Raw genomic sequence first — 26,101 nt, forward strand, 5'->3', positions numbered from 1 at the left:
ATGCTATAAACAACAGAGGAAAATATCCTCTAGCCTTTCCTATGCATATTTAAAATCAAACATTTTACAAAATCACAATTGTACTAAATAATGTTTTATGTCATGTTATTATCCTACCTTTTTTAAAACTTCACATATCATGTTACTGAATATTCTTTAAACAGATTATTTCTATTGCTGGAATTATAATTCGTGGATCAGAGTCACCTTACTTAGTTATTACTCTATCATTGAATGCCTAGGTTGTTGTTTATCATTTTTCATCACTTAAAAAATGCTGTAATTAACATTTTTATAAATAAGCAGCAATGTCCACAATAGCCAAACCATGGAAAGAGCCAAGATGTCCATCAACAGATGAGGGGATAAAGAAGATGTGGTGTAGGGGCGCCTGGGTGGCTTAGTCATCAAGCGTCTGCCTTTGGCTCAGGTCATGATCCCAGGGTCCTGGGATCGAGCCCCGCATCGGGCTCCCTGCTCCGCGGGAAGCCTATTTCTCCGTCTCTCACTGCCCCTGCTTGTGTTCCCTCTCTTGCTGTGTCTCTCTCTGTCAAATAAATAAAATCTTAAAAAAAAAAAGATGTGGTGTATATATACAATGGAATATTAGTTAGCCATCAAAAAACCTGAAATCTTGCCATTTGCAATGACTTGGATGGAACTAGAGGTTATTAAGCTAAGCGAAATAAGTCAATCAGAGAAAGACAAGTATCATATGACCTCACTGAGATGAGGAATTCTTAATCTCAGGAAACAAACTGAGGGTTGCTGGAGTGGTGGGGGGTGGGAGGGATGGGGTGTTTGGGTGATGGACATTGGGGAGGGTATGTGCTATGGTGAGCGCTGTGAATTGTGTAAGACTGTTGAATCACAGACCTGTACCTCTGAAACAAATAATACATTATATGTTAAAAAAATATATATAGCAGGAAGGGAAAAATGGAGGGGAGGAATCAGAGGGGGAGATGAACCATGAGAGACTATGGACTCTGAGAAACAAACTGAGGGTTCTAGAGGGGAGGGGGGTGGGGAGATGGGTTAGCCTGGTGATGGGTATTAAAGAGGGCACATTCTGCACGGAGCACTGGGTGTTATATGCAAACAATGAATCATGGAACACTACATCAAAAACTAATGATATAATGTATGGTGATTAACATAACATAATAAAATTAAATTAAAAAAATTTTTATAAATAAATTATTGTCTACATCTCTGCTTATTTCCATAGGTGAAGTTCCTAAAATAAGGACTATTGGGTCAAAATATAAGACTGTTTTAAGATGTCTTACTGACTGAATTCCTTTGAAGATGTAGTAATACTGAATTGTTCATTCCTTTTAGGTTCAATTCTGCTAGTGTAATTAATTGCCTACTTCTATATTTTCTATGGAAGTAGCAAGGAAAAGGGTGAAAAACTTGGGATGCCCTTTGCACTAGTAGGCAGGATACTTAGATTCTTTAAGTCCTTAGAAAACTCCCAGATGACCAGAAGCTTTATTAGTCTTATATTCAAGATAAGGGAGGGATTTCACAGCCCTAAAATTCTCTAGTTCTCCTCAGGCTGGCAGGAGAAATGCGGGGTTCTGCATTGTCAGAAAAGCAGCAAATGAAAATACCTCCATGAAGTATATGTTTTTGTGGACCCTTACCTAGAGATATGCCTTTCCTCTTTCTTTAAAAAAAAAAAAAAAAGATTTTATTTTTAAGTAATCTGTATACCGGATGTGAGGCTCAAACCCACAACCCCGAGATCAAGAGTCGCATGCTTCACTGACTGAGCCAGTCAGCAAGCCAGCCAAAAAAAGATATGCCTTTTCATAAGTGAACTAAAGTTTTTAAAAACACTGTTAAGCAGGTATTATTATGTCTGTCTTATAGCTCAAGGATCTGAGGCCCAGAGAATTTGAGTAACTTGCCCAACATCACTCAACTAAGGGGCAGAAGTTAGAATGAAATCTAGTTTTGTGTGGCTCCAAAGTCTGTGTTGTTGACGCTTTACAATATTTGGAAGTTGGACAGAAATTGTATATTTATGGGCTTGATATTATTGACCATACACACATTCGCAAGTTCTACACTGATCCTTTCTCTCCTAAGAATTTTTATTCTTACATATAAAGTTTATTTTTTTCGTAATCTCTACACTCAGTGTGGGGCTCAAACTCATGACCCCAAGATCAAGAGTTGCATCCTCCTCCAATTGAGCCAGCCAGGCGCCCCAAGAATTTTTATTTCACAGGGACTTAAAGGTGAAGCACTATTAGTGCATTAATTCCAATACCAGAAAAACAGTATAAACCGAACCACTGGGAATGTGGTATTATAATTTTATGAAAAAATAAGCCCACACGAATGTTAACTTTAGAAGCTATGGGAATTCTCTCAAAAATGCCTGAAAATATTATGGCAACTTTTCGTTTCTGCCTAAAGTCTATATTGGCCAGTCCTTTATTTTCATAAGTTTCTCTCCTCACAAATTTGAAAAGATACCTTATGAATCTGAAAGCATGTGAAAGTGCAATATTTTAAACAATTTTACTTGATTAGATGTTTCCTGAGAATCTGTCTTTCTCAGACTTGTTATTTTTCTTTGTCCCTTTTTTTCCTCATGTTAACACTTTGCAAAGCCTTGTAAGAGTCACAGAGAAGCAGATTTCTATCACCCGTAACAAAATTTCTAAGATCATTTCTTGTATCTCCACTCATATGCTTCCAGCTTTAGCATCCTTTGGTGAATTAATCTTTCCAGTTTCAACAACATGAAGCTACATTAATTTTAAGTGACTACAGTATAACCATCCCTGCAGGAGCCAAACATTTGCCAGACAGTGCATATATAAAACCTTCACATTTTCAAGGGTTGTAAAGTTTGGCTGTTTTTATAGAAATCAAACAAACCATCCATTACAAGTCTTTAGTATTTTTGTTTTTCTATTTTATCGACTTGGTTGTTTTTGCTATTTATTCTTGCAACTTTTATTGAATTTCCACTTAGCTCCAAGAGAGCAGGGGCTACATGTGTCTCACTTACCATTATATCCCTATCACCCAACACATAGCAGATGCCCAATCTGTCTCCCCCCAGGTTTATTGAGATATAACTGACATATAATGATAAATATTTGTTGAATGAATGAATGTATGTATGTATTCTTTCCCTATGGATTGGAAGTGACACTTTTTAAAAAAATCACATTTTAAATATAGTATTACTTTGCTAAGCTTGGAGGGGACTTTCCACAAACTACCTCAGAGTTGGCAAGGCAAATCAAGGTGCTGTAGAAAATAGGGAGTGGGGGAGAGGAAAATAGATGATAAATTTGTGCTTTGGGCATGTCATTCCAAAATAAACCAGATTCACTGGCTTAAAAGATCTTCTCTAGCAGGAAAGCTTTTTTCCTGAATCACTTTTTTCTTTTTTTCAGAAGACATCACTGCAACGTTATCTACTGAGCTACAATCTCCCGCAAATGTTATGTTATGCTGTACCTCACTGGACTTGAAATTTAATTTTTTTTTGTTTTTGCATTCCTTCTCAATTCATTTTCTGAATCCATTTTGGGAAATAAATCCATACAGATTTACTCCAAATTATTCCATTTAATGGAATATTTAGGACCTATGGCCAGATCTATATGACCCAAGGGATAGTTTTTCCCTGGTCAGTTAGAAGGCAAATATATCATGATTAATATGACTGAATTACCATTCTTAGGTATTAGTTCAGGCTACAACAGTCATAACCTGTGCTGTAACTTTCTGCCTTCTCATTGATCCAAAAGTGTGTCCTTCACATTTTTTTTAAAACTATGTCCCGCTTTTTGTTTCATGTTCAGCAGCTTCTGTTCTCTCTAGTTATAAACAATGAAACAAATGCACAGTCTAATATTTGTCTTACCCTCAAGGTCACATATGGGATTCAGAGATTCAAAGCTAAAATGCAACATTCAGGTACATTACTTCAGGAGGGACTGAAAAGAACAGAGATAGTAAGTGGCAAAATACTGTATCAAGAAATGTTAAAAATCATGGTAATTTTTGTGTGGGCTTGGCTGACACTTTAAACTGGACCATTGTTTCCTTGATTATATTTTTGACTTTATTCTTTTCTTGCTGGTCTAAATACATTTTATCAGAGCCTCAGGGACAGGACCTAAATCAATTCTACGTGGTGTAATAACTGGACACAAGTTGGGGCCCAGATGTTGCTGGGTGTCCCCCCCCCCCTTATTTGTTCGGTACGAAAAACACCATGCCTTTCTTCAGAAATACTGATGTGTTTCCAGCCTTTTCGGTTGATTTTATGCAACCTTATCAAGATTTTTATCAGTCTTTTCTCTGAGTGCCAACAGATCCGTTTGCTTCAAAGCGGCAAATGACATAGCCTAAATAAACATAATCTTATATCGAGGGTTGCGCCGAGTCTCACTCACTACGTTTTTATGGCAATGCTGATTCGGGGCATTCTGCTCTCACAGGCTGAGTCCTTTCTGAAGAAACAGTGATTTTCCCCATCCTACCGTGAAGGATGGAATCTGGGAGGGCAAAGGCACGCCAGCATTTCAAGAATGCGCACCTGAACCCCAGAGGCTCAAGCTCGTTTCACTGGTAATTCCACAAAGGGCGCGCTGCCCTTTTCTGACGATCGAAATCACCTGTTCAAGGTCGCATATCCACTAGCTACCCGCGTGCAATCAGCAAGGTCGGGCAGAGCTGCTGGGTTTAAGGCCCGTTGACTCTCCGCGACACACCGGGCCCACCTGGGGCCCAGCAATCTGCGCAATCGCGGGGAGAACGCGCCCTCTCGCGACCGAGTTCCCGTCGCAGCCGGGCCTGGAACAAACGCCCTCCGGGGCCGAGACCCGCGGCGGCGGCGGCGGCGGCGGGGACTGGGGCACCGGAAGGAGGCGGTGCCGGGGCGGCCCGAGGATGCGCGTGCGGGAGGATGGGGGCGGGGGGCGCCTATATAAGCCCCGCGCGGCGGAAAGGGCGGGCCTGGGCGAGAGCGGCTGAGTCGGCGGAGTGCCGGGTCGCCGCAGACGCCGCCAGCGAGGACAGGGAGGGGAGAGGGAGGAGGAGGGAGGAGGAGACGCAAGTGCGGGGTGGCGCCAGTCCACCTCCGCAGCTCTCCTGGCTCCCGCCGGCTTTCGAAGGCGGGCCCGGGCTGCGGCAGCGGCCTCAGCGGCCTGCGGAGGTGAAGCCGAGCTGCGGCGGCCTGGGTCGACGCGGCGTGGGGAGGCTGCCCACCCCACTAGGGTGGGCAGGGCTGGGTGGCCGCCGCGGCAGTGAGGTGGAAGGGCGGCTCGGCATCCTCGGGGCGGGGCGGTCGAGGGCAGGTGGCCTGTGCGTTTTCCAGGTCGGCCTCCCCAGAGGCACCTGCAGAAGGGGCCCCAGCCTGGTGCCTCGGCGTCCGGAAGGCTTGTGGGAGGGGCGGGGGTCGGTGCCCTCGGGGCGCTGAAGTGGCCGCCCCGTAGAGGCGACTTTCGCGCTGGCCCGTACGGGGACTGAGGATCAGCGCTGGCCTGCATGGGGCCTGTTATGCCCTTGCTTTGGGGGTGCTCGGTGAGGTGATGCGCGGGGGTGAAGGGGGTGCAAGGACCACTTTCCAGGGCGGTGTAAGGCTCGCGAAGATGAACCTTTAAACTGGTGTGGTGTGAATGGTTACCGCTTAGTCTAAACGGAACAGAAAACCAACTCGGGGCTCATGCAAGTACCTCGCTACAAATGTCCAGTAGTGACGGACGTGCCTTGTAGGCCCCAGAGCAAGCGAAGGGAAGTTAGGGGTCTTGTTCAAGAAGCTACTCTTCAGTTAATGAGGCTCTAAAAGAATTGCGTGTTCGGGATTTTCTCTTAAATGGCGTTGTTTTATGATTGGATTTGGGGCTAGTGGTGAGGGATAATGTAGAAAGGTTTGAAAGGCTGCCTTAAGGTCCTAATGGGGAGAGCTTATTTTTTTGTGTGTCATCATTTGACCATAGATATTATTCAGAATGTGGATTGTCCTTAGGAGACGAGAGGAGCTCTGAAGCCATTATTTGATTAGCAGTTCTCCCTCTGTGGAAAGTTGAATTTCTGGAAACATCCCCCGTAGTGTAGATTTTGCCTGTGTAAAGGCGCTAGTGCTTGGTACTAATCGCCCTAAAAGTAGTGAAATGGAAGCACAGTACCTAAAGCGTAACTGGGTTTTGAGCTCATTTCTGTGGAAGAGAATTTTGAGGGAGTAGGTCTAGACTTCTTAGGAAGTTAAAGCTTCCGTGTATTCCTCTACTCTGAATTTACTTTTTATATCTGACTTTTTTTTTTTTTTTCTGCCTTCAGCTTCATCTGTTTCAATGGTGCAACTCTCTTCATCTCCTTTTGGTTACCAGTCACCTTCAGGCCGTTCAGAGGAGGGAAGAGAGGGGAATATGAAGTCAGCCAAGCCCCAAGTGAACCACAGTCAGCATGGGGAAAGCCAGCGGGCCATGAGCCCCTTGCAGTCTACTCTCAGTTCTGCCTCTCCTTCCCAAGCATATGAGACATATATTGATAATGGACTCATATGCCTTAAACACAAAATTAGAAACATCGAGAAAAAGAAGGTAACTTCCCCCCCCTCCCATCCTTGTATATGGACCATCTTTAATAAGGGTCAGGGAACCGACATTTTTACTTTGTCAGGGTTCATAGGTATTCTTTCCTAAAAGATGTAACCTTGGGATTTAGCTGGCTGGAAACATACAAGCAGGTTAAATATTAGATATATTAAACATTTTCTGTTTGATTTTTCAGCATAACTAAATAAAAATATTCTTCATAGTAAAATTATTATGTATGCTGCTGTTGAAATACTTGAGGAGGTAGCAACTTTAGGTCAGATAAATTCTTTGAGTGTAGTATTAATGTTTCTTAGATGAGTAATAGCCTGATTTTTTTTTTAGCATGTTTTCCTTGTGACTTTCTGCAGCAGTTGATATTGCAGTATAGCTGCTGCAGTCATTGGAAGCTTCAACGATGATAGAGCCAGAAAATGTTTTAGCACTGATTTTTGTGTTGCTAGGTGATCGTTTAAGACTGGTAGGTGAAAACATTGTAGAAAGCCTTATGAAGAGACGCCTTATAATCAGCCTAACGTTACAGTAAATGCTGATGTAAAGATCCTACTCATTGCTCATTTCCTGAGTCATGTAGCCTGTGAAACAGTACTGCACATTGCTTTGTTGTGTCATGATTCTCTTGCTTGTGATAGTAAGGTGAGTGAGTGACTATCTGGACCTGGAAAGTCTTACATATTTTTATTCTATGACCTAGTTAAACCTTAGGAAAGTTGCTTTTAATGGAGGAGTGTGAAGAGATTGGGTCTAGTTGACTGTGTTGTCGCCCCGCCCACCCACCCAGGTCGTGAAGATAGTGAAGAAAGGCCAGTTATTAGTAGCTTCTCTGTAGCCCTAGCTCTCACCAGTTGTCTTTTGTTGTCTTTTGAATGCATGCAGTTATGCAGTTGATCACAAGTGTGATAAGGTGAGTGTGCCTGGGTCAGCACAAATTTCCTGCCACTATGGGAAACTAGTAAAAAGCAGGATCCATTCAAAGCAGGATCTGTTGATGGAGACTAATGTCTTCCTCCCCAGGCAGAGGAACTACACGAATACATGTATTTATACTCTCTAGCTTAACTATAGTACTTCTTTACTTTTGAATACTTAATCTGGTCAGTACCAGTGCTTTTGTTTCAAGCTTCTGGGAAAGCACTTTAAAGCTATAAAGCCAATATGGGAGGAGCCTAAATACTGCTTTTAGAATACCCTAGTGGGTCATGTCGTTACAGGGACAATAAATGCAAATTGTCATGTATTTACTGAAATGCCAAATTTAATATGAAAAACTTTAAGAATTCTAGAGAAAATGCCTTATACCTTTTACATTTCTATACTTACATTAAGAAGTTTGCTATTGGACAAATGCCACAATTCAACAGGTAACTAATAGTTTAAGCATGAGGTTGGAGCAGGGTTTCTCAGCCTAAATGCTACTGACGTTTTGTGCCAGATAATTCTTTGTTGGTTGGGGGAGGGGCTATCCTCTGGATTGTAGGATGATTAGCAGCATCCCTGGCTTCTACCCACAAGATGCCAGTAGCACTCTTCTCCTCCTTCCCATCCTCCCAAGTAGGGACAACCAAAAATAATCTCTAGATATTGCCATAGATCCCTGAGGGTCAAAATTGACCCTGGTTGAGCACCACTGGGTTAAGGGCATATGATTGACTATTTAAGTGCCTATGTTTTAAGTAGTCTAATAATAAATAGAGGCCATGAAGAGAAAAGAGTTCTATTACTGCTTGACTTAGTTCTAATTCCAGACTAATGTTGATTGTAGTATTTTTTTCCCTGACTGAACCTTAACCTACAGTTGCTGCTTGCCTTATAGTAAACTGGTATTCTTACAGATAAACAGCTTACTTCAGGAACTTTGTTTTCATAAGAAGCACTCTGTTACTTAGTTTATTTCTTCAGAATTTTATATCAGGCTATAGTAGATACAAGTTTCTCTTTTGTAGCTCAAACTGGAAGACTACAAGGATCGCCTGAAAAATGGGGAGCAACTTAATCCAGACCAGTTGGTAAGTGGTTTATGATCCTTTGGTCACACTTGCTGGTTTTTTTTTTTTTTTTCTTAATAAAACTCTAGATGGGTTTGATGAGACCAAAGATTTGATAAGACCAATGAAGAAAATCCACTGGATTTTTCAAAAGACTATCGTCTTCACCTATGAGATCTTACAGATTTCTTTTGCTCTAGCTGATGGTATGGATGGGGTGTGGGTTGTTATATTTGAGTGAAAATGTAGACCATCACTAAGAGTTAACATGGATTTAAATTAAACTTCCGCTAGGGTGGACTGAAGAAGTTGGAGGGAAGACTAGCTTTCCGCTGTTCACTGATTTATTCTAAACTGGTCGTCTTTCTGCTCTAAAATGTTGAAGTATTTATTCTAGCTTGCCTAGGTTTTCTCCTTTTGCTTTCCCTTAATCCCTTTTGTGTTTTCTCCCTACCACTCTTCCTAGATTGCCATGTCACCTCGCAGGAGGCATGTTTATCTGGCCTTTTTCTTTTTTAAACCTTACAATAAAAGAGTATTTGCAACTTTTAAAAATACTGTCTGTGGTATACCTGGTAACTGTAAGTTTTATCTAATGTGGTGAAAGAGTTTTTGCAATATGGAAATAAAAAAAGTGCTTTATTGATGTTTGCCTGATCACATATCTTGGCTAGGAAGGGACAAAATTAAGTTATTTGGTCTAGTCTGTAGATCTGTTGTCTTCATCTTTTTTAACTAAGATTTTTCATTGTGTATCACAGATACTGGCATTCAAGGTCTTTTCCCTTGCCATATTGACTCCTCTTCACTGACCTAGAATTTTTGTGATGTAGGAAATTATAATTTTGCTGAGGCACAGATTTGAATTGTGTGAGCTCTGAGAATGATGTGCTCACATAGCTGGTGAGAGGACTTAGCTGGACATCCAGCATTTCAACATAGCTTTGTTTTCAAGTAGTCATGGGTATGTTCAGTAATTTTTAAGGTGATAATACTCTTCTTTGTGTAAATACCCTTGAAGAAAGTGTTCTGTTATAGTATGTGATTTTTGGGAAATAGGGAGTTGGGGTGGGGAAGTTGGTGGTTCTCATGGTAGCTCTCTAAGAAATGTCTAGGACAAGCTGTATTTTTGACTTCCAGCCAGGCAGACTCTAATCTCAGTCTTTCATTACTGTCTTCATAATTCTATTTCTACAGTATTCACTTTGTTTTTTTTATAGTACTTTTTTTTTTTAATGTTTTTATTTGTCAGAGAGAGAGAGGGAGCGGGCGCGCACAAGCAGTGGGAGTGGCAGGCAGAGGGAGAAGCAGACTCTCCACTGAGCAGAGAGCCTGATGTGGGACTCGATCCCAGGACTGTGGGATCATGACCTGAGCTGAAGGCAGACGTTCAACTGACTGAGCCATCCAGGCGTCCCTATAGTATTCACTTTGAATTCTTGAGTTAAATGCTGACAACTGCCAAATTTACATTGCCAATAGATAAGTCCTCAAAACCTTAGGTTCCTATGTTCAATTGCCCATTTGACATCTTCTGACTTCACCCTGCCCCCCAAAACCTGTTCTCCTCTAATCTTGGTAATGTCGGTTAATTATTAGAATTAGGAATTAGAAGGATGGAGTTGGCCAAAAACCTTGGAGAATTTCTCATCTTTCTTCTGATACCACACATCTAGCCCATTGGCAAGGTCAGTTTTACCTTCAAGGTAAATCTGGAAATTGTCCCTTTCTCAAATTCCGCTTCTGCCATCCTGGTCCGAGCTGCATCATCTTTCATCTACATTACTGTAATAGCTTCCTCACAGGTTTTTCTACTTCTCTTTTCTCCAAGCCTGTTCTCGACATGGTAACTTCAGTAATCCTGTTCAGATGCAAGTCAGTTGGACATTCCTCTAAGTCTCCATTGGTTCCCATCATGGTGGCAAAATGTCCTTACTGTGGCTGACAAAGTCCTATAAAAGATGCTCCCTATTTTCCTTGCACATCTTTATTGCATTTCCTGCGTTTCCATCCCTTGCTAACTTCGTTCCAGCTACACTGGCCTTGCTGTTCCTCACACAACCCAGGCACACTTCGGCTTCGCACATGCTGTTCCTAGTGCCTGGGATGCTTTTTCCCCGGGTGTCTAAATGGCTCAGTTTTCAACTTCCTTCAGCTTTTTATTTTGAAGGTCATCTCAGTAAGGCTTGTCCTAACAACGCTGTACCACCATTCCCCCATTCAAACTCCTTAGCTCTTTGCCTTGCTTTAATTTCTTTTTTTTTTTTTTTAAAGATTTCATTTATTTGAGAGAGAGAACGAGCTCTTGAGTGGGGGGGGCAGAGAGAAAGGGAGAGAGACTCGTCAAGCTGGCTCTGTATGCACTTGAGTTCGGAGCCTACTCAGGGCTCCATCCCATGACCCTGAGATTATGACCTGACTCAAAATCAAGAGTCAGATGCTTAACCGACTGAGCCACCCAGGTGCCCGGCCTTGCTTCTCTGACCAACTGTAAAGTTTATTTTGTTACTGTCTCTCTTAAAATGTCAGTTCCATTAAAGTGGAGATTCTGTCAATTGCTGTTTTCCTAGTACTTAGGATAGTTCAGAGCATATAGTAGACATGTAAAATAGTTCAGAGCATATAGTAGACATGTAAAATATTTATTACGTATAGATTTACTAAATATAAAATGATTGAATGTTACATGTTTTTAGATACAATTAAGCATATAGTTTGTGGTACTTTTGAGAACTAATAATCTCATACTAGCAATGTATATTTGAGGTAGAAATTTAGAAAATGCAGATAAATGGGAAGAAAAAAATCTATAATCTGACCCCTCAGAACCATCATCAGTAGTGTAGTATTTAATTAAAAAGCTCTTTTTTGTGAGTAAAGCGATAGAAGTTTATTAAGTGAAGATACAGAAAGCTCTCAGAGTGGGAGGGGTCCTGACAGAGTTGCCAACTTGGGCCTTTAGGGTGGTCTTTTCTAGAAAGCTAACCGCGGAACTTAGGGAACTTAAATCTTTTTTTTTTTTTTAAAGATTTTATTTATTAGAGAGAGAGACAGCGAGAGACGGAACACAAGCAGGGGGAGTGGGAGAGGGAGAAGCAGGCTTCCCATTGGGCAGGGAGCCCGATGTGGGACTTGATCCCAGGACCCTGGGATCCTGACCTGAGCCGAAGGCAGACGCTTAACGACTGAGCCACCCAGGTGCCCCAACTTAATCCTTTTAACATCTCTATTGATAACACCTTGAATGGCTTACCTTCTTTTCAGGGGGTGGTTATTCTTTGTTGATCACAGGTAATTATCATAAAGACACCCGTCCCACACGACCCACCCCACATTCCTAGGGCTGGGTGGTCCGATTTGTCCCCTTATCTCTGGTTTCCCCACACCTCTACATTTTTGGGGATTTCTGCAAGCCTGATCACATAGCCCCCTATCTCTCTCTCCCCACCTAGCCCTGTCTTAAAAAAAAAAAAAAAAGTTTTGCTTTTCACCCTGTCCTTCCTCTGTTCACTTATCTTAACAAAGTACGGTAGTCCCCTCCATCTGTGGGTTTGCTTTCCCTGGTTTCAATTAACCTGTGGTCAGCCTAGGTCTGGAAGCAGAAGATCCTCTACCGTTCCCTGTGCTTGTGCTCTGTTTCTTTCTCTCTGTCAAATCTTAAAAAAAAAAAAAGGGTCAATAGTAGCCTAACACTGTCAGAGTGCCTGTGACTTTCAACTCACTTCATCTCATCATGCAGGCATTTCATCAGCTCACATCATCATAAGAAGGGTGACTACGGTACAGTGAGATATTTTGCAAGACCACATTCATAAAACCTTCATTATGGTATATGGTTATAATTGTTCCATTTTATTGTCAATCTTTTTACTGTGCCTAATTGATAAATTAAACTTCATCGTAGGGATGTGTTAAACAGTATATATATGGTTCAATACTATCTGGTTTCAGGCATTTCCTGGAGTCTTGGAACACATCCCCCGTGGATAAGGGGGAACTACTGGAATGATTGCTAGTAGGTTGTTAGGTATCTGTCCAGAATATCTTTAGGTCTCTATAAGCAAGCAAATACTCTTTTCCCTGCCTTCTCTTACTCCATTTTCTATACAGTTTAGCTTAGCTATAGATACATTTGGGGCCTTTATTCTTGTCCCTTCCTTTTTTTTTTATTTTTAAACTATTTTTTTTTACTTTAAGATTTTATTATTTGACAGAGCGAGACAGCAAGAGAGGGAACACAGTAGAGGGAGAAGCGGGCTCCCCACTGAGCAGGGAGCCCGATGCGGGGGGGACCCTGAGATCATGACCTGAGCCGAAGGCAGACGCTTAACGACTGAGCCACCCAGGCGCCTCTTAAAAGAGGGGTGCCTGGGTGGCTCAGTCGTTAAGCGTCTGCCTTCGGCTCAGGTCATGATCCCAGGGTCCTGGGATTGAGCCCCGAATCAGGCTCCCTGCTCAGCGGGAAGCCTGCTTCTCTCTCTCCCACTCCCCTGCTTGTGTTCCTGCTCTCGCTGGCTCGCTCTCTGTCAAATAAATAAAATCTTAAAAAAAAAAAAAAACTTTGAAAATCGCTTATTTCATCCAGTTAAAAATTTATTTTCGTAGATTGAAGCAAAGTAAGTTTTGGTAAGTTTGTTACTTTATTTCTAATTTTGTGTGGTTCTGGTTTTTCACTTTTAGGTTTTTTTTTTTTTAAGCTAGCTTCTTGGTTTATTTTAGTTTTTCTCTTCTACTGCTTTTATCTTTCTGCTTTCCTTTGGTTTATTTGCTTCATTTTCTAACTTTGAATTGAGGGCTTAGTTCATTTGTTTCCTTTTTCCCTCGTTGGTATGCATTTAAGGATGTGAATTTTCTTTCAAGTGCTGCTTTAGCTATAAATTGGATACTGTATTTTCAATATTGTAGGCTAGAAATTTTGTAATTTCAGTTTGTATTTCTTCTTTAACCCAATATATGTTTTTAATATTGTAAATAAAGCTTTCTGTGATCGGCATGGCTATTATAACCTCTTTTTAGTAACTTTGAAGTAACCTGTCAAGACTAAGCTAAAGGGGCGCCTCGGTGACTCAGTTGGTTAAGCAACTGCCTTCGGCTCAGGTCATGATCCTGGAGTCCCGGGATCGAGTCCCACATTGGGCTCCCTGCTCAGCGGGGAGTCTGCCTCTCCCTCTGACCCTCCTCCCTCTCATGCTCTGTCTCTCTCTCTCTCTCAAATAAATAAATAAAATTTAAAAAAAGACTAAGCTAAAGACTAGAAAGATTTCATTAAGATTTTTAGCATAAACCTAGATTTTTCCTTTGAAACAGTGAGAAATTTCTTTTTTTTTTTTAAAGATTTTATTTATTTATTTGATAGAGACAGCAAGAGAGGGAACACAAGCAGGGGGAGTGGGAGGGGGAGAAGCAGGCTCCCTGCTGAGCCGGGAGACCGATGCGGGGCTCGATCCTAGGACCCTGGAATCATGCATGACCTGAGCACAAGGCAGACGCTTAATGACTGAGCCACCCAGGTGCCCCATGAGAAGTTTGTCTTTTTAAGATTTTATGTAAGACAATGCGCATGTGCGCATGAGTGGGGTGGGGAGGAGCAGAAGCCGACTCCCTCCTGAGCAAGGAGCCCCATGTGGGATTCAGTCCCAGGACCATGGGATCATGAGCTGAAGGCAGCCACTTAACTGACTGAGCCACCCAGGGACCTCATTGAGAAGATTGTCTTAATGAGGTTTTTTAGAGTCCCACTTATAACTTCAGTATCTCTTTTGGTTCAGCTCTGGATTTGAAATGGAGAAGTGAGATTCAAGTGAGTGCTTGAGCAAGTGGCAAGGGGCACTTTCAGTTTCATTGAAGTTTTTATTTTTAAAGAATCAGGATTTGGTAGCCATCTCTAGTTGCTGAACTCTGAGCCTATGTTATATTTAATGCGTAATGCCAAACTCATTAAATAATACGGAATCTTCTGTGCTTTGTAGTCCCACAGCAGTTGGCCTAGTCAAGGCACACCACCTAAATGTTACATAGGCTTTTCCTAATTAATGTCCTTGTCTTGACGCCTGCCTTCAGTTCTCCAGTCCTACTCCCGCTAGTGTTCTTTTTTTTGAAACAGAAATCTCAGTATATAATTCTGTTTAAAATTGTTAAAATTCTGGTCAGAATCTTTAGCATATTTGAGGCTATAATCATGTTCTGAACTGCGTTTTATTATTTCAACAATAATACATTAATGTATTATTTACGCTGGGAGGGTCGGTGCTTAGTGTAACGGTTATAACCTAAGGGGCAAATGTGCTGCTTGTCCTCGTGGATACAGTGTGATGGAAAAGAGAGGTGGGAAATAAGTAAATGCAAATGGGATGGATGTTACGGAGAAGCACAGAGTGATGATGGATTATAATGAGGAATCTAACCTAGTTTGGAGAATTGAGGACAGCTTCCTTGAGAAAGAAGTGCTTTAGTTAAGACATAAAAAAATGAATAGGACTTAGCAAGTTAAAATGGGAAAGGAGGAAGAAGAGCAGGCTAGGCTAGGCAGGTGCTAGACTGTGTTAAGGGCCTGAGTAGGAAAAGAATGTTTTTACAAAGAGCCCTTAGGAAACTGGAAAGAAAGCCAGTATGGATAGAGGAATGTAGTTAGAGGGGGAAAGCCACATATACATCTTTCTTTGCCATTTAAAGACTTTGCGCTTTTTCTTAAGGTTATCAGAAATGATACAGATAGGTTTTAAGCAGAGCATGACTATAGATTTATAATTAAAGAAAATCACTTTGTAGGGTGAGTAATGGTTTGGAGATGTTAAGTGTTGATGTAAGGAGACAAGTGTTGGCTATAGTCTAGGTCAGAGGTTATAGGTACCTTACTGGTACCAAGGTAGCAGCAGCGGGGTTTGAGTAAAGTAGCTGGATTTGAGAGGTAGAATTAACATAGCTTGGTGACAGGGTGTAGGAGTAGAGGGAAGAGCCAAGGATGGTTTCCAGGTTTCTGGCTTGAACACTTGGATGGATGGCAAAACTATTTATTGGGCCTGGAAACACTGGGGGAGAATAAGGTTTTGGGAGGATAGGATAAAGAGCTCAATTTTGGACCATTTTAATGTGCTTGTGAAACATAAGGGGTGATATGTGGTAAGTATTTTAAGATGGAGCACAGAGAAGTTTAGTCTACAGATACGTCATCTCTGGACGGCTACTAATTGAAACCATGAGAAAAGATGAGACTATCTTGGGTGAGAATATAGAAAGGAGAAAAGCCTAGGACTTTTGATATTTGATGGTTGAGCTTTTGATATTTGATGTTTGAATAATAAAGACTAAAAATACGGTGAACTTAGGGTCAGGCATCATTTTGAGTGATTTATAAATATGAAATAATTTGAATTGCCCAACATCTCTCTGATATAGGTTTTATTTATTTCATAAATGTTAACTGAGGTGAGAGGTTAATGGAAAAATTTTACTGGTAAATAAACAGCTGGAGAAATGGGAGAAGAATGGAAGTTTCGTGTTATTAAAAACAAAGATATTTGTAGAGCCAGAGGATGCCTTCATCTTGAAGTCTTCTGACAAGTAAACCAAAAGGAGAGCTGTAAAAGATCCATGGGTTTGAAAGGTGGTATTGACATTGCTGATTTTCAGCCAGGATAGTTACGGTGGAATGGTGGAAACAGAATCCAGGTTGATAAAGGCTAAAGAGGAAATGGAGACTGTGTAGACATTTTTGAAATTTTTCTGAGACCCGAAGGAGGTGGTTGCCAAATTTCTAATTTAGGTGGGGTTGGGGGGGACCTGAACATGAGAGAGCATGAGCAAGGGGTAGGAGCAAGGGGAAAGGGAGAAGCAGACTCCTTGCTGAGCAGAGAGCCCCATGCAGGGCTTGATGGTTTAAGCATTGACAGAGAAGGAGAAACTCAAGATTTTTAAACGGGAATCAGAGTTAAGATTTCTCTTGAAAGCATAATTGAAAAGGATCCAGGGCACAGGTAGAAGAAGGATATCTCCTCTAAACAAAGGGAGGAAGAAAGGCTGGATCCACATTGGATAATGGGAGGTTGAGGTAGTAGTTCCCATTTGATGCTGCTTTTCTTAAATCAAAGTTAATACCATTTGGGGGTAAATAGGGAGGGGGGTTATTCCCTTCCGGTTTTACGTACCTCTGAGGGCTGTGTACTATGATTGTATCGTCTGCATTCTTGGTTCTATAGTCAGAAAGCCTCTTTAGCTTTTTTTTTTTTTTAAGATTGTATTTATTTGACAGAGACAGCGAGAGAGGGAACACAAGCAGGGGGAGTAGGAGAGGGAGAAGCAGGCTCCCCGATGCAGGGCTTGATCCCAGGACCCTGGGATCATGACCTGAGCTGAAGGCAGACGCTTAACGACTGAGCCACCCAGGCGCCCCAAGCCTCTTTACCTTTTTTATTGTGAAACATGATCCCAACAAAATGCTACATGTAGGTTATATTCCACAACAAAGCAAGCATCAAAATCCACCATGCAACTCCAGTAGTACATTACCAGCACCACCGAAGCTCCTTACGGTACTTTCTCTTTCCTATAGCCTGACTCTAAACTTCCACAACCATTACCTTGCTTTATTTTAATAGCACTTGTTTGTTGCCCTGGAATCTGTTAGAGTTGCTCTCTTGTACCTTTTAATAAATGTTATCTTACTACATGTTCTGCAGTTTGGCTTTTGCATTCATTAAGTTTAGGATTTTTATGTTAATGAAAGTAATTATATTTTATTTGCCTTACTCTGTAGTAGTTTATAAGTAGATGACCTACTTTGAGCAATCTTACACATGTTATTGACACAGGGCAAGATTTTTTCAGGGTATATACCTATCATGGGCTGCAGGGTATGCCCATAGTTAACTTCATAGGTAAAAATGCCATACTCTTGCAAAATTATTTTACTAATTCATGCTAATACTGGTAGTATCATAGGAGTTCTTATTATTCTATATCTTTGTAAAGATTTAGTATTATCGGGCGCCTGGGTGGCTCAGTCGGTTAAGCATCTGCCTTTGGCTCAGGTCATGATCCCAGGATTCTGGGATCAAGCCCTGCATGGGGCTCTCTGCTCAGCAGGGAGTCTGCTTCTCCCTTTCCCCTTGCTCCTACCCCTTGCTCATGCTCTCTCTTTCTCTGTCAATAAATAAAATCTTTTTTTTTTTTTTTTTAAGATTTTTTATTTGACAGACAGCGAGAGAGGGAACACAAGCAGGGGGCAGTGGGAAAAGGAGAAGCAGGCTTCCCACTGAGCAGGGATCCCCATGTGGGGCTCAGTCCCAGGACCCTGGGATCATGACCTGAGCTGAAGGCAGATGTTTAACCGACTGAGCCACCCAGGCGCCCCAAAGAAATAAAATCTTAAAAAAAGATTTAGTATTACCAGACCATTTTTAAAACAGCTTTTTGAAGTATCATGTACATAAAATTAACCCATTTTAAGTGTATGTCAGTGATTTATAGTAAAAATTTGTAGAGTTAAGCAATTTCCAGGACAATCCAGTTTTCAAACGTTTTTGTGACCCCTTCAAGTTCCTTTTTGTGTTCTCATTTGCTTTCTAGCTCTATAAGTTTGTCTTTTAGGATATTTCATATAAGATAGTCTTTCCCATATGGCTTCTTTGACCTAGCATTATGTTTTTGAGGTTCACCCTTGGTACAGCATGTATCAGTAATTCATTTCCTTTTATTACTGACGAGCATTCCTTTGAATGGTTATACCACATTATGTTTATTCATTTATCAGTTGCTGGATGTTTGGATTGTTTTTATTTGGGGCTATAATGAATATGCTGCTATAGAAATTTGCATGTATGTCTATGTGGACATATGTTTTCATTACTTTTGGGTAGATAGCTAGAAGTGGAATACTGTATTACTTTAATTATGAAGACTTTATTTTTTTAATTATGATGACTTTAAAATATATGTATGTGGTTAGACAATTTTCCCATCTTCTGTTTCATATTATTCTTCCATATAGAATTAAAGTCCCATTAAAAAATCTACACTTTTTCTTTTTTTAAAGATTTTATTTTATTTTATTCATTTTATTTATTTTATTTATCTTGAATGATCGAGACACAGAGATAAGAGAGCACGAGCAGGGGGAGTGGCAGAGGGAGAAGTGGGCTCCCCGCTGAGCCAGGAGCTGGATGTGGGGCTCGATCCCAGGACCCTGGGATCATGACCCGAGCTGAAGGCAGATGCTTAACGACTGAGCCACCCAGGTGCCTCCCCCCCCCTTTTTTTAAGATTTTATTTATTTGTCAGAGCGAGAGAGCACAGCAGGGGGAGCAGGCAGAGGGAGAGGGAGAAGCAGGCTTCTTCCTGAGCAGGGACTCGATCCCAGGACCCTGGGATCATGACCTGAGCTGAAGGCAGACGCTTAACCGACTGAGCCACCCAGGTGTCCCTACACTTTTTCTAATTATCAGCTTTGTTAACCAGTGAAATCTTTTTGTTGTTGTTGTTCATCTATGAAATACTGAAACTCAATTAAATTTACAGTATCTTTTCTTTTCTTTTTTTAAAGATTTATTTATTTGACAGAGAGAGACACAGAGAGGGAACACAAGCAGGGGGAGTGGGAGAGGGAGAAGCAGGCCTCCCGCTGAGCAGGAAGCCCGATGTGGGGCTCTGTCCCAGGACTCTGGGATCATGACCTGTGCCTGAAGGCAGGCGCTTAATGACTCAGCCACTCAGATGCCCCATATTTACAATATATCTTTACAATACTTAATTTTGCCTGTTAAGGTAATTACTGACAAATCTTTTCTACCATAAGAATAATTTTTTTTCTTGAAAGACTGTTTGAGAGAGGGAGAGTGCCTGCATGTGGGGAGGGGTAGAGGGAGAGAATCAGTAAGCTAAGCAGATTCCCTGCTGAGCATGGAGCCCAACATGGGGCTTAATCCCATGATCCATGAGATTATGACCTGAGCCAAAACCGAGAGTTGGATGCTCAGCTGACTGAGCCACCCAGGCACCAGAGATTTCTTGAAGTTGCTTATTCATCTGTGTGATCCTCACTGTGCTTCTTGTGTACTATATTTGAGTAGTGAATGAATATTGACAGGAATTCTGTTGGCTTATTGCTCTTAAAAACAACAGGTCTCTGTGAGCTTACACTTTATAGACAGGAACTCAACTGTTATGGCTCAGATTTCTAGTATACAAATGAATTTTTATATTTTTTAATTTTTAGATTTTTTTTTAGAGGGGCGAGAGGCAGAGGGAGAGTGAGAATCTCAAGCAGGGGCTCAATCTTGACAACCCTGAGGTCATGGCCTGAGCCGAAACCAAGAGTCACGCTTAAACTGACTGAGCCACCTAGGTGCTCCTAAATACTGAATTTTTTAAATTTAACTTTATATAACTTGTATTAAATGCTCTATCTCCCTCCTTTTTTTTTTAAAGATTTTATTTGTTTATTCGACAGAGCGAGAGAGGGAACACAAGCAGGGGGAGTGGGAGAGGGAGAAGCAGGCTTCCTGCAGAGCAGGGAGCCCGACGCGGGGCTCGATCCCAGGACCCTGGGATCACAACCTGAGCGGAAGGCAGATACTTAATGACTGAACCACCCAGGAGCCCGGCCCTCCTACTTTTTTGACTATATATAGTAAATGACTAGTTAATAAAATTTGAAGTCTTCTCTATTATTTTTATAGGAACACTTATTCTGAAATATTTGTACTTAGAAGTTAACAGAATTGATGTTTTCTTATCCTATTTGGTAGGAAGCAGTGGAGAAATACGAAGAAGTACTGCATAACTTAGAATTTGCCAAGGAACTTCAGAAAACCTTTTCTGGACTGAGCCAAGACGTGAGTATGTTTGCTTTCTCTGAAACCACTTTATTGATCTTGAGAAAGATATTAGTGTCCATTAGTGATGTTCAGTTACCATCATCTAATTCCTGCTGATACTTTATTGGGGTTGACAATAGCTAATGAAGAATTAGTGTTTTCAGATTTCTGGAGTCTCAAAACACAAATGGTATCTGAATATGAGGTACCGTGATAAAGTATTAGTTCTCTAAATGTGTATCCACTGTGGAGTTACAGCAGTCATTGAGAAGGGGGTACATTTATGAAGATGATTTTATTTTTTTTAAAGCAGTCCTTTTTTAATTTATTTTTTAGAAATGGGGAGAGGGAGAGGGAGGGGCAGGGGAAGAGAGAGAATCTTAAGCAGGCTCCACGCCCAGCACAGAGCCTGACACGGGCTTGATCTCACAACCTGGAGATCAGGGTTGTGAGGTCAAGACCTGAGCCGAAGTCAAGAGGTGGACACTTAACCGACTGAGCCACCCAGGCACTCCTATGAGAGAGATTTTAGAATATAGGTTTATAAATTTATATAGGTTTATAAATTTATATAGCATAGGCTTGTAAGTTTAGCTTTATTTAACATGTTAGGAGACAATTGGTAAACTTTTTCTTGAGACCATGATAGTTATTACCAGGAAGATTTGTGATTGTTGTTAGAGTTAAATCTGGTTTCACAGCTTGTTAGATTTTCTTTTGGCAGTTGACACTTTTATCTCTGACAGATTTAGTTAGTAATTAATATGAAGCTTTAAGCATTCATTAATGAAGTATTCTTTGCTGCTTTACAGTTGTGTTAAAAGGCCTATAAAGATCATGTTTTAACAATTAAGGAAATTTTTTTGTAAATTCATTTCTGGGGTGGGGAGCATGCTTCCTAAGATAGTCTTTCACTTTTTGGATATTCTTTTTTTTTTTTTTTAGATTTTATATATTTGATTTTTTTAAAAATAAATTTTATTTTATTTATCTTTAAACGATTTTATTTATTTGACAGAGATCACAAGTAGGCAGACAGGCAGGGAGAGGGAGAAGCAGGCTCCCTGGCGGGGCTCAAACCCAGGATGCTGGGATCATGACCCCAGCCGAAGGCAGACGTCTGACTGAGCCACCCAGGCGCCCCTATATATTTATTTGAGAGAGACAGCATGAGCAGGGCAAGGGGCAGAGGGAGAGAAATAAGCAGACTCCCCACAGAGTGCGGAGCCTGATGTGGGGCTTGATCCCAGGGCCCTGAGATCATGACCTGAGCCGAAGTCAGATGCTTAACTGACTGAGCCACCCAGGCGCTCCTGGATATTTTCTTCTTGTATGGTGAACTAAAATTCTCGTTTCCATTCCTCTGGCTTCAAAAAAACCTCCCCTAACAAAAAAGGCCAACATAATCATTTCTAGACTGAAGACATCTACCATCTTAATCCTTATAATATCGTTGCTCTCTTTGGATGTTTGACTTAATTAACTCTTAAAAGGTAGTGTGTAAATCTAAAATAGCCTAATATAGAGCCATTACCTTCTGTTTTCTGGATAATTCTGTTAATGGAAGTTTAAGATTCTGGCACCTGGGTGGCTCCGTTGGTCGAGCATCTGACCCAAACTCTCAGGGTCATGAGTTCAAGCCCCATGTTGGGGGTAGAGCTTACTTTTAAAAAAAGTCCAAGATATTAGTTCTTTTTGCCAACCATAGCATATTTTAACTCAAGTTTACTCATTTATACCTTAATTTTAGTAGTTTCTGTGAATTCCATAGTGACTTAAATATTTGTAGGCCATTTTAGATATACTTTTAAATCAAATTATTTCTTTCTTTTTTTTTTTTTTAAGATTTTATTTATTTATCTGACAGAGACCCAGAGAGAGAGGGAACACAAGCAGGGGGAGTGGGAGAGGGAGAAGCAGGCCTCCCGCGGAGCAGGGAGTCCGATGCGGGCTTCGATCCCAGGACGCTGGGATCATGAGCCGAAGGCAGATGCTTAACGACTGAGCCACCCAGGCGCCCCTATAATACTTAAAATTTTCTATTAACTCTCTTTACTCAAAGTTATTTGATAATTTTAGTTTTTTATTCAAGTGTTTATTTTTTCAAAGTATGTTTTTTTTTAATTTTTAGGTTTTTTTATTTTTTTTAATTTTATTTTTTAAAAACATTTATTTATTTGACAGAGAGCGAGAGCAGGAACACAAGCAGGGGGAGCAGCAGAGGGAGAGGGAGAGGCAGACTCCCCGCTGAGCAAGGAGCCTGATGCGGGGCTCGATCCCAGGACTCTGGGATCATGACCTGAGCCGAAGGCAGACGCTTAACCGACTGAGCAATCCAGGCGCCCCTTTTTAGGTTTTTTTTTAAACACCTTCTGTGTGCCAGGTACTTATGTAATGTCACTTGATTTTTACAGCAATCTAGGAAATAGATGCACATATAGTGCCATTTTATAGATAAATCTGATGCTCAGAACAAAAGGATCTTCTTCAAAATCGTATTGCCAGTAAGTGGTAGAGTGGGTGTAGGGCCCTAACTATTTTTTGCTCCTAAAAACCGTGTTCTTTATACAAGGATATAGTATCTTTCTATTTACATGTTCTTCCGCTCTTGTCTAGAGGTAGTTACCAGTTAACCTCATTGGTTATTTTTTCTCATTTATACCATGGATTTACTTTCACTTTAGGTGAGGTGTTAAAGTACTTTGGAACATGCCTTCATGAATCAAGACCCCAAAGGTGGTTGCCAGTTACCTTCCAACATAGTAATTTTTGGACTTTTACTAAAGTTTCTTTTGTCAAACCTCTTGAGAGTCAGTTTTGCATTGTATAACATTTTCTTTCCCTTCAAACTAGTTGGAAGCCTTTCTCTTCTTCCCAGCTCTATCTCTGTCTTCATGACATGAGCTCTGTCCTGGTGGGGATTTATCATTCTACAAGGGATCAGAAGATTTTATTATTCAATATGATTTATTGATAGTGGTTTACTTCATGTCTTCTTTCTTTACAAATCAGTCCTCAGCTGAAAGAAGAGAAGAAAATGTAACCTGATTTCATAGTTTCTACATAAATAAGGAGAAATAGGCTATTGTCAGTAGTTTTCTGATTATGATGTAAGAAACAACTCATTTTCTTATTTGATACTTGATCGATTCAACAAATATTTGAGGTCCTGTCATCTGTCAGGCTCTATGCTGGGCACTAGTGATACATATTGGTAAACAACAGAGTTATAGTCCCTGTCATCACAGAGCTGAAACCTAATGGAGATGCAGGTAAATAAAAAGGTAACCATTTAATGTAATAGGTACTTGAATAGGGGAAGTTCAGGGTATCTTGAATCCATAAGAACATCTACTCCAGCCTTGGGAATGGCTAACAAGAGTTCTGAGGTAATCCTGGGATATAAACTTGAAGATGCCCTCAGCGTCAGTTGCCTTTCCTTGTACCATCATGAAACTGTCCCAAGAGAATCCTACTGTCTTGGAGAGGTAGAATTGCCACCTCTAATCTCTTTCCTTCTCTCAAGCAGAAACTGAGAATCCTGTAGTTTTGGTAAATGTTATTGGCTTAAGTCCGTATTGAGGTCTTGGAAAAAGCATTTCTGAGCCTTTGCCATCCTGAAAATATCCTAACCCACATGACCCCAACCAGTCCATTTCTCATTCTCAAAATTTTACCTTCACCTACGGTCTCTCGTCCCTGGTAGTAGCACAAGTCAAATTTATTAAGTGACTTTCATACCTCCTTCTTAGAAAGGAATTAATGTCATAATGAATCTTTTCCTGAGGTTTCCTCTCGTCTTAATCTGTTAGGATTTATGAACATGTCTTTTGGAGAGTCTTAAATATGATGGTATAACAAGTACTTTAACCTGCATATAGGAAAACTTTTGGATTTTTGTTTTGTTCTCTTAATCTTCATAACTTGGAATATATCCAGTATGATGGAAATATTACAATTAGAACAACATCTCTGGGGAGAAAAGACCTTTTAGGTTTCCTACTGGAAATAGATGGTACTTTTTATTAATTGGTATTTTATAAATGGGAAGCGACTTGTGGCACCCATGTATTATATCAGACTTTAAGAGATTACTGTTCTGAGCTTTAGAGCCAGACACAGGGTGCTCAGTCTGCATACATATTTATTTGATGGAAAATTTATGTTCTGCTAACTATCCATACGTGTTTGGTTAGCCAAATAATGAAAAATACAGCTACGGGGTGCCTGGGTGGCTCAGTCGTTAAGGGTCTGCCTTCGGCTCAGGTCATGGTCCCAGGGTCCTGGGATCGAACCCCACATCGGGCTCCCTGCTCAGCGGGAAGCCTGCTTCTCCCTCTCCCCCTGCTTGTGTTCCCTCTCTCACTGTGTCTCTCTCTGTCAAATAAAATCTTAAAAATAAATTTTAAAAACAAAAAACACAGCTCCATCCAGGCTGAACTATTATGAAAATCTCAGTTTTACTTAAAAAAACTATTTGCTGTGGATGTTTTTTTTAGCATTATGCTTGTGAGACATTTTCTGTTTGGTTTTCAGTTCCTTACACTTTAGCTAGTCTTCTTTGGTTTGTTGAAAATGGACCGTTTTAGTTGAAATATTCTTCTAGAACAAGAAATTTAAGAAAAACAAAGACTTCAAAACTGAACTGAAGCATTTTCTTAAAATCCTTGGCCTAAAGAAAGCTTGATACACATAAATATGGAAAAGTTAAGTTTTACGATCAATATATGTATCAGCGATAGGTACTTTGTTTATCATGGTGATACCAGAGGTACTAAATACAGCCTGGAATTGGGAGATACTTGGACTTTCTAAGCTCCGGTTACCTGAGACATACCACCATATTACTCAGTCCCTTCTTCAACTGAAAAGGAAAGGGGTTAAATGAACCTGTCAATTTCACAGTGTTTATGTATGTATGAGATGGATCATCTAATCTCGACTCTTTGGGATTAGACTTTGTGGACAATGAACTGCTAATACGGGGTGGTGGAGAGTTGGCAACTTTAATGAAAATTTGTTTTAACAGCTACTTAAAGCGCAGAAGAAGGCTCAGAGAAGGGAGCACATGCTAAAACTTGAGGCTGAGAAGAAAAAACTTCGTACTATACTTCAAGTTCAGTATGTATTACAGAACTTAACACAGGAACATGTACAGAAGGATTTCAAAGGGGGCTTGAATGGTGCAGTGTATTTGCCTTTAAAAGAACTTGACTACCTCATTAAATTTTCAAAATTGACCTGCCCTGAAAGAAATGAAAGTCTGAGGTAAGCTAATGAAAATATTTTCCTAAAAGAGAACATAGAACATTTTAGCCTAGATATACATATACACACATACACATACATAATAACATATATGTATTACAGTATATATAGAGAGAGACCGAGAGAGAGAAATTAAGAGAACATTCATTTGATTCAGCATGGGAAACATTGGTGGGACCAGACTGTGAGAGGGTTGAAAGGCTGTCTAGAAGGAAAGTCAATTTGAAAGATCTCATTAATGTGCTTTTTTAATTGTAACATTGATTTTAAAAATGATGTCTGATCAAGTTTTGCCTCTATACAAGTAACCATAAAACTGATGATGTATTATACTTAAAAGTTTTTTTTTTTTTTGTAATTATCTCAGGCTGTTGTATTACCTGAGAGTCTTTCCCTTCTTACTACTGCTGTACTTAAGTGGAGGTAAATAAAATGTAAC

At 40.6% G+C, this 26,101-nt stretch overlaps 1 protein-coding gene across 25 annotated transcripts in view; it reads left to right on the top strand.

Moving 5' to 3' along the window:
- Positions 1-4,988: 4,988 nt before the first annotated feature.
- The window catches only part of CAPRIN2 (caprin family member 2), a 46,962-nt gene continuing 25,849 nt past the window's right edge, over positions 4,989-26,101 (top strand). For 8 of the 25 annotated variants that reach the window (XM_035729187.1, XM_035729188.1, XM_035729189.1 and 5 more), the window contains exons 1-5: positions 4,990-5,197; positions 6,372-6,584; positions 8,543-8,605; positions 20,326-20,412; positions 25,424-25,662. In XM_035729187.1, coding sequence (XP_035585080.1) covers positions 6,411-6,584; positions 8,543-8,605; positions 20,326-20,412; positions 25,424-25,662 — 563 coding nt within the window. In that variant the 5' untranslated portion in view covers positions 4,990-5,197; positions 6,372-6,410. The other 17 variants (XM_035729195.1, XM_035729196.1, XM_035729197.1 and 14 more) reach the window with 7 other exon arrangements.

This window comes from Zalophus californianus, chromosome 9 (assembly GCF_009762305.2).
Source record: "Zalophus californianus isolate mZalCal1 chromosome 9, mZalCal1.pri.v2, whole genome shotgun sequence".
Lineage (NCBI taxonomy): Eukaryota > Metazoa > Chordata > Mammalia > Carnivora > Otariidae > Zalophus > Zalophus californianus.